The sequence below is a fragment of the Anguilla anguilla genome, chromosome 1 (assembly GCF_013347855.1).
Source record: "Anguilla anguilla isolate fAngAng1 chromosome 1, fAngAng1.pri, whole genome shotgun sequence".
Classification (NCBI taxonomy): Eukaryota; Metazoa; Chordata; class Actinopteri; order Anguilliformes; family Anguillidae; genus Anguilla; species Anguilla anguilla.
In genome coordinates this window covers 512,501-521,785 of record NC_049201.1, presented here as the reverse complement: position 1 = coordinate 521,785, position 9,285 = coordinate 512,501, and the positions used below count along the sequence as shown (strand labels likewise).

Sequence of the window (9,285 nt, the reverse complement as noted above, 5' to 3'; positions counted from 1 at the left end):
GGTCAGAGCCCGACATCACAGGACCCAAAACCTGAGAGAAAAGTTAGTAAACAGGAGGAGGACGGCAGGGAGCTGGGGAGGGGAGGGGAGGGGAGGGGAGGGGAGGGGAGGGGAGGGGAGCAATTTGCAATACAAATATGAATTTGTATCCATGCATCACACAAATATGAACCTGGCCCAAGGCCAAAGTTGTCAAACTTTAAAAAGGCCAAAGTAAGCTAGACATTAAAAATTAGCAACAGATATAATGCCAGCAGTCTCCCATTGCAGGTACTGCATGATAATGCTGCATATTAACGCTGTGCATTGAAGCTGAATATTAATGCTGCACAGTGAAGCTTTTTAAAAGGTTTTATCTGTGCAGTGACCACCATCCACACCAGAATCCAAGACAATTACAACCCCATTATTATTCATCAGAAAACTTTGGTGAAATGCTCAAATCTAATCTGAAACACAGAATCAGAACATCATTCACAATGGCTCCAGTCACGTCAGGCTCAGCCTGTCAGTGTGTAACAGGTTTGTGCTTTGTAGGGTGGATGTGCAGATGCCTTACAGGTCTGACAGTGTAAGTGAACCATGCTCTCTAACTCCCCCTACAGGCCTACTGCTGTCTGTGTTCAGCATGGTAAAAATACGAGCTCCGCGCTGATGTGCAAATACAGCAGCCTTGAAGAGCTGAAGTTACAGGTATGAATAGAAAGCCAAGAAACTCACAGAACAATCCACACAGCAACTGCACTCACACTTCACACTGTGTGTGTGTGTGTATGTATATATGTGTTTGTGTGTGTGTGTGCGTATATATGTGTTTGTGAGTGTGTGTGTGTGTGTATGTATATGTGAGTGTGTGTGTGTGTGCGTGTGTGTATGTGTATGTATATGCGTGTGTGAGTGTGTGTATGTGTGTGTGTATATGTGTGTTTGTGTGTGTGTGTGTGTGTGCGTGTGTGTGCACTGGGGTATCTAGGTGTGCCATTCTTTGACCGCTGAAATCTGCAGGTAAATAGACACGTACCTGCTACCAGTATCCTTTCACAATAAATCGATTTGCTTATCAGAGGCAGGCCTCTGTGCTAGGCACCACGCAGATAACTGCACTACTGCAATAAGCACATGGCCTTCAGAGACCGCCTGTCTTATTTAGGACAAAAAGGCCCTGCTCAGGACACACAAGGCATCACTGACAGACATTTTACAGTAGGTGGGGATTTTGGGCCCCACCACCCCAGAAAATTTTGTGCTCTAATATTTTTTGAGGGCCCCTGCCAGTTAGGACCCTTAGAATCGTCCTTACTGCAGCAGTGGTCCCGTTCTCGGCTGGTGTTCATAACCAATAAATTATAATGACCTGTGAATTATTCTTAATTAGACACAAGTAAAGTCTCAGGATGGATGATTAAGGTCTTAATGTAAATGTTGCCGATTTACATCACAGAACATTTAATCAGTCAGAATTAACAAATAATTTAATCTCCTGTAATGTGCTCTGGACTCCTAATGGCTGGAAGCGGACGGCTGGTCTGTGGAAGATGACGCTGGTCTGTGGAAGAGGACGGATAGTCTGTGGAAGAGGACGCTGGTCTGTGGAAGAGGACGGATAGTCTGTGGTAGAGGACGGATGGTCTGTGAAAGAGGACGGCTGGTCTGTGGAAGAGGACGCTGGTCTGTGCAAGAGGACGGATAGTCTGTGGAAGAGGATGCTGGTCTGTGGAAGAGGATGGCTGGTCTGTGGAAGAGGACGCTGGTCTGTGGAAGAGGACGGCTGGTCTGTGGAAGAGGACGGCTGGTCTGTGGAAGAGGACAGATAGTCTGTGGAAGAGGACGTTTTCTCGTTCTGGTGCTGGTGACGCCAGCGCTGAGCTGATTAGTTAAGACTCTAATAGATGTCGGTGACCAGCAAGTCGCTGTGCTTCTGTGACCCAGACCCAGGTAACTCAGGTGTGTTTGGTACACAGGTAATGTAAGTGTATTTGTGGCACAGGTAACTCAGGTGTGTTTGCTTTGGCCCCCTTCCAGCTGGTTAGGTGTGAGCTGGCAGCGGTCAGGGCTGTTTGGCTGGATTGCCCTGGCAGTCCTTGGTAGCTTGGTACCGGCTGGGGTAATGATAGAGGTAAACAAGATAAGTGCCCCCCCTCCCCCACAGACCTGCTAATCAGGTAGATTCCATTGAGAAAAGCTTATCTCTCCCCACAGGGAGGCTGCCAGCCCTGCGGCTGTGTTTCACCGGGGAATGCGCTTTAATGGGGGGTCAAGGTTGCTGTGGGAGGGCCTCTATAAATATGAGCACCGCTGAGAGGAACCGGCACACAGGGGAGAGTGCAGGACTCAGCACACACCTGGAGCTGCTTTTCAGCTTTACACACAGCGCTGCAGAACACACCTGGAGCTGCACACACCTGGAGCCGCACACACCTGGAGCTGCACACACCTGGAGCTGCTTTTCAGCTTTACACACAGCGCTGCAGAACACACCTGGAGCTGCACACACCTGGAGCTGCACACAACTGGAGCCGATTTTCAGCGTTACGGACAGTGCTTCTGCAGCTGAGGCTGATTTTCAGCATTACAGTGCTTCTGCTGGACCATGTCTTATACAGAGATGACTACTGGCTGCCAGTGTTCTGACTACAGGTCCCAGAAGCCCAACGCCATCCTGTTCAACATCCTGAGCCAGACGCAGCGCCCCAGCCTGAACTACAGCTCCGCCCCCCCACACAGCTGCCACTGCCAGATGCTGCGCACCGTGCGCCTGACCACGCCCGGCGACACCTGCCCGGTGGCCTCAGGTGTGCTGGTGAAGACCGTGCGCTTCATGCAGAGTCTGCTGTCCTTCCGGCAGCTTCCGGCGCGAGACCAGCTGGCCCTGCTGCGCGGCTGCTGGGCGCCCGTCTTCCTCCTGGGCCTGGCACAGGAGGGCGTGGACTTCCAGGTGACGGACGCGCCGGCCGCCAGCATGCTGAAGAGAATCCTTCTGGAAGGGCAGGAGCCGCGAGGCCCGGAGGGGGCGGAGTCAGAGCGGGCGGAGTCGGACCAGGCGCGGCCCACGCTGGCTGCCATGCAGAAGCTCAAGTCCTGCCTGCACAAGTTCTGGAGCCTGGATCTCACGCCCAAGGAGTATGCCTACCTCAAAGGAGCTGTGCTCTTTGACCCCGGTAAGACCCAATCACAGCCCATCTACCGCAGTTACGTCATCAGGGTAATTCTACTGAATATTTTGGATTTAATTTATTTGGGCAAAATGTGGATCATTTGATTGATGGTGTTCATGGTCCTTCAAGGGTTTTATGACATAAACACTAACTGAGAAGGGAACACAGAGAGCAGGTGGAAAAATATTTAAGTATTGAACCTTGAGTGGTCAAATCTGGCAATGGATAATCAGCCACATGTCAAGGGCAGCCCCTGGTTAACAGTTAACAGCACAAAGCCTGCTGCGTTTAGCCGGACAGATACATGAAATAAGATTGTTTGTGAAAAGATGGTGTCACATTTCAGTAAGGAACATTGTGTAAAATACTTGATATACTATTGCAATAAACTTCAATTTTACTTTACGCTCAGTTCCCGTCCATTAACCCTCTTCCTCCTGGTCAGTCAGGTCTGGTTCCTGCAGATGGTGGTTCACAGACTATGGGGTTTAGAGTCAGTCAAATTTGTCAGTTAAACTGATGTGCAGAATCCCCGTTCTTCGGTTCACCCTGTGCTTCTCCGTTTGTCCCGTGCCCAGATGTGCCGCAGCTGAAGTCGGCAGCGTTCATCGAAGGTCTGCAGAGGGAGGCTGAGCGCGCGCTGCGGGAGGTTCTAACACCTCTTCACCCGCAGGACAAAGGCCGCTTCTCTCGCATCCTCCTCACCGCGTCGACACTCAAGTCCATAAACCCGAACTTCGTCATCGAACTCTTCTTCAGGCCGGTCATTGGGCCGGCGGACCTGTTTGAGCTTTTGGTCGAGATGCTTTTCAGCTGTTAAGACATTAGCGTGACATTCGCGTGACTGTTTTCAAGACTTGCGCACACCAGGCGCGTAAATGGCCCACACGCTGGAGCGCAAAGGGGGAGACGCAGCCGAACCTGCACAGTCCCGGGTGTTGGGGAATTGGGCGGTCGCAGCCGAACTGGGAAAGGGGCGGCAGAGAAGGTGTTTGGGGGAAAAACAAAGAAGCACGTTTCGCTAAAATGTGTTTCCGCTTTGTGTACAAGTTCTACCCGAGTAGAATGCATTCTCACTGACGTTCCTATTGAATTGTTTAATATAGCCTACTTCGTTTACATTCATTTGTTGCACATCATAGGCTAATTTATGCAGATACATAGGGAACAATTCTTAATGTTAGGAGAAAAAATGAGATTTGTTTTGGTCTGTGTACACCGATGTAGCCTGTCATTTTCGTATATGTGTTGGTCACAACTTGGATTGAAGCACTGTTTTCTGTATAGAACCCAAGTCTGCAGTGCTTGTGTGTGTGTGTGTGTGTGTGTGGGGGGGGGGGGGGGGGGGGGGGGTTGAGAAAGAGAGAAACACTGGCTGTTGTTTTACTGTGTTTTATAGGCAGTTTATATAAAGGATGACTTAAATACTACAATAAATAATTTTGTAAACAAACAGTTGTTTTTTTTTCTTGCGCTGCTAATACATACAAGTGTTAGTCAGCGGAAACTTTTTTCCCAGAAGTGCCGGAAACTGATTTAAATTCCATACAGGCCAAGTGCATTTCATTTGTATTTTCTTTTAATAATGAAGGTTTCAACAAACAATTGTATAACGAATAATTTATAATTTAGGTTATTCATTTGTTTATAAATGAATAATGTAAAGATCGTCTGGTGACATCGAAACGTCCGTTTCCTGATTTTTCTGTGGATTAAAGCCTGAACGTAAGAACAAGTTTGTTCTCTGCCTTTGTCTAAAACGAGTGCTCCAACTCCACCTTTTCCAGGAATCTGTCCACTTCGGAAGTCTTTCTTTTTGTCTCGGCATTTTTCCACGGTTGCTAAGCACCCATCATTCTCTTGTTCTCTATAGTGCGCAGGCGTATCTGTTTTGTTAATTGAATTTGATACAGATTACCTAGGGATTTGTGTTTTTATATTTTAGGCTTAATGCTTATCAGAATTCAGAGCCTACGTTTTTCAATACAGTGGCCTACTACTATTTCAGCAACAAGGAGACGTCTGATTAAATAAAGAATACAAGGCTCAGTCGAGTTTCCTAAATTGTTTCCTTTATATTTTTAGCATATATATGACTTTCTTAAATTTTTAAATAAAGGCACGTAGCCTTTTCGCTTTTTTATATAAATTGAGATTTACAAATAAACAAAAGGACGAAGGTTTGAATAATATATTGTTTTTAAAAAGTGTAATTAGAATTGTATAGACAATACTGTAAATTTAGTTGATTAAGACACATTTTGTTGCAGGGTCTTTAGCTGTTTAACACTGGAAATATAAAAACTGGATTATAGTTAGTTAGTCTAGAGCCCACGATCACAAGCAAACGGGGGCAAACTTAATTTTAATCGAATCTTTAGTTGGAGTATTATGTATGTTCTATCAGAAATATTCTTCTCGCGACCTCGAGTGAAATATGAACATTTAAATTGAGTAAATTTGATTTTCGTAATATGGCGCTTCGATTACATCAGTGGCAAACAGGAAGCTTGCGCAAGACTTGTCCCTGAACTGTGGGGAGTACCAGGCAGCGCCGGCGCCGTGTTTGCGGGGCTGACGGTGTTTTCCTGCCTGTTTTTCATGGCGGTGACGGAATCGGGTCGATGACACGCAGGTAATTCACCCGGCCGCGTGCTGCCAGGACGGCACCTCACTGATTTATCGCACCTGAGCTATCGCGAGCGAATAACAGCGATAAAAGTAATGGCAATAAAAGTGTCCGCGCTCGCCTAGTAAACGTTCCGTGCTGTTGTCGGTTGATGCTTGAAGAAAGTTTAGTTAAGCTCCATATTGTAGACTCTATTTTCAAACGCTACGTCGTTTATTCCAAAGAATATGAACATGAACATAGAGCCGCAGCGTCCGTTTACACAAAAACTATAAATTACTGTGCCTAAAACACGTTTTACAAACATGGCCACATTTTATAAAGGGCAAAGTCTGAAACACTTTACCCGAGTTCCACTTTACACAGTGATTTAAGGATCAGAAATGATTTTATACTAAATAAGGACCCACACACTTCTTATGTCGTTTGGGACACTCACACCAATATGATCCCTTAAAAATCTGCATGTGACATTCTGAGAAACTGCTTGACTGAAAGGTTCTGGTGTATATCTGGTCATAGATCCTGCTCTTGAAAGGTTGAGCCAGCTACAGTCAGCCTCAATAGCAACCAATCGCAATGCCAGATTCTCCTAGACTAATCAGCACCCGAGAGCACCATATTCCAGCACTAAGCACACAGCCATTATTGATGTACTTTATCCGCGTTAATAAGGGAGGTTGAAAACACAATCACTTACAGGCACGAACAGTCCCCGTCTTCAGCACGTTTTCTCCTCCGGAATTCAGGAGGACTGACAAAGGCATTTGCTTAGTGTTTGTCTCCCCCTAGTGGTTACTTCAGAGACATACAGATAATTAAATGCATCAGTTATCGCTTTTGCAAAGTGCATGCTGTCATGCAACTCGGGCTGATGGGCACAAACCTGGATGAACAGCAACCACAGAGCAAAATTAAATATGAACTATAGCAAAGCACAGCAGTCACAGAGCCAGCAGCCACACCCCCATGCACCCTGACCCTGCTGAATGGCTGAAGCTCATTGGATGGGAGCACTCTGGGAATACTAAATTGCAGGTGGATGAGGTGTTGGTGTGCCAGTAGGTGGCAATCTTCCCATCGGTCAAATAAACCCCAATGCCCCAGTGAGGTGCTGGGGACGCAGTGCTATAGGAGACATCAATTTTCAGATAAACTGAGGTCCTGACTCACTGTGGTTGCCAAAGATCCCATAACACTCATCGTAAAAAGTAGGGGGTTCCCCCTGTGTGCTGGCTAAATACCCCACTGGGCTCTCAACCAGCCACCTAATCATCCTGCAGTTTCCCCCAGAGTTTCCCTCTCCCCCTCAGTTGATGTGTGGTGAGTGTACTGGCACAAAATGGCTGCCATGCAGGTGCTGTACATTGGGGGAGTTTCCACCTTATCACTATAAAGCATATTGAGTGTGCGAAAATAGCTAATCCCTCAAAACTAATCCCTACACTAATCTCCCAGCACTGTGAGTTTACACTAATCCCACAGCGCTTAGTTTACGCTAATCCCACAGCACTGTGAGTGTACACTAATCCCACAGCACTGAGTTTACACTAATCCCGCAGCACTGTGAGTTTACACCAATCCCACAGCGCTGAGTTCACACCAATCCCACAGCACTGTGAGTTTACACTAATCCCCCAGCACTGTGAGTTTACACTAATCCTGCAGCACTGTGAGTTTACACTGATCCCCCAGCACTGTGAGTTTACACTAATCCTGCAGTACTGTGAGTTTACACTAATCCTGCAGCACTGTGAGTTTACACTAATCCTGCAGTACTGTGAGTTTACACTAATCCTGCAGTACTGTGAGTTTACACTAATCCTGCAGCACTGTGAGTTTACACTGATCCCCCAGCACTGAGTTTACACAAATCCTGCAGTACTGTGAGTTTACACTAATCTCACAGCGCTGAGTTTACACTAATCTCCCAGCACTGTGAGTTTACACTAATCTTACAACACACAGAGTTTGCACTAATTCTACAGCACTGAGAGTTTACACTAATCCCAGTAAAACTGAGCCTGGCTGAGCTCCAGAGTTCCACCTGCACAGATGCAGGTGGATCAAACCCAACAGAGCCCCTCAGTAAAGGCAAACCTGCAGAGTTACTGACTAATCACACATGAACGGGGTTGTTGCAAAACAAGACATCCACCAATTTAAATCTGTTACTTACAAAATGAACATATTTTTGAAGACTGAATCCTCAGTATTTTGAAGATATCAAGCAAAGAACTTCTGACAATATTTTTTCTAAAATGGATCTCTCTCATTTTGAAACCAAACTCTTTAAATATTAAAAAAGCAAAATAAATAAATAAACTGGCTGATTAACAAAACAGAATTAGTTATAAAATTCCAAAGGAAACTGAACTTTTTTTTTTCCTCATGCAGTCATGGGAAGAACAGTGTGCTGCTGGGGTGGGTACATTAGTCAGGCCTTCAGTGTCAGATTTCACCCCCCACCCCCAACAACCCTCTATTTGTGCATAAATCTATGTGTCACTTGGGGGGGGGGGGGTTGTAATTGTAAATGCAACACAATGACCCCCCCCCCCAGGTGCTCACAGGAGACTACGTTTTCTCTGAGATCAAAAAACAGGCCAGACGAGTTTTTGGCGTGTGGGGCATGGGTGGGGGGGCCAGGGGCATGGGTGGGGGTGGGGGCGGGGGCGGGGGGGCCAGGGGCATGGGTGGGGCCAGGGGGGGGGGGCACACTGCAGGCAGGCCGGGACACGGAGCGGACCCTGGAGGTGTTGAGGTTGCGCTTGTGTGGAACTGGGTCGGGATCTGCAGTTGAAATGGTAGCAGGGCAGAGGGTTCACGTCCCCAAGAGGATGAGCAAGACTGAGAAATGCAGGATGTGTGTGCGTGTGTGCGTGCGTGCATGTGTGTGTGACAGAGACAGAAACCACACCTTCTCACTACCGACAGCTGTACTGTCACAGCTCTGCACACACACGCACATGCGCACACACACACAGGTTCTGACCTCCCTTCCTGTGCTCCAGGGACTCACAGACAGACAGACAGATGTGTGCATGAGGGGGAAATGCCTGTTCCTAGAAGGAATTGTGACAGCACATTGACCTGGACCCACACGCCCAGTTCCCTCAGGACATGCCGCCATAATTATAACAATAATAATACTTAGTAGTGTTCCACTGTAGTCTGATTCTGCCCTTATCAGTGCATTTTCTGTTCTCTCAATGTCCCCCCCCCCCCCACACACAAATGAAATGACCTCTAATGACCTCTTAAACACCCAGAATGCAAAGCTCTTGAGTGCACAGCAGCAGTGAGTCAGGTGCAGTGCCTGGTTACACAGATTTCAGTATGCGCAGACCATATGCGCAGGCCGCATGCGCAGACCGTATGCGCAGACTTCACAGACCATAATGATCACACTACATTTAATAATTCAATCTATTAAATCTGACACAAATATTTTTACTGGGTGATATCACAAAGGTGTAGGTGTAGAAAGGTGTAGAGTCT

At 47.1% G+C, this 9,285-nt stretch overlaps 1 protein-coding gene across 1 annotated transcript; it reads left to right on the top strand.

Annotated features, from left to right (window-relative positions):
* The first annotated feature begins 2,402 nt into the window (after nt 1–2,402).
* Nucleotides 2,403–4,475, top strand: nr0b2a (nuclear receptor subfamily 0, group B, member 2a). Its single transcript, XM_035405960.1, has 2 exons — nt 2,403–3,158; nt 3,734–4,475. The coding sequence occupies exons 1-2, from the start codon at nt 2,591–2,593 to the stop codon at nt 3,973–3,975; spliced, it is 810 nt and encodes a 269-aa protein (XP_035261851.1). The 5' UTR covers nt 2,403–2,590; the 3' UTR covers nt 3,976–4,475.
* Nucleotides 4,476–9,285: the final 4,810 nt, after the last annotated feature.

Bases quoted from the DNA above. Each gene is read 5' to 3' on its own strand.
- nr0b2a (XM_035405960.1), top strand. From the start codon at position 2,591: ATGTCTTATACAGAGATGACTACTGGCTGCCAGTGTTCTGACTACAGG. The intron at 3,159-3,733 runs GTAAGACCCAAT...TCCCGTGCCCAG, and splicing joins AGCTGTGCTCTTTGACCCCG to ATGTGCCGCAGCTGAAGTCG.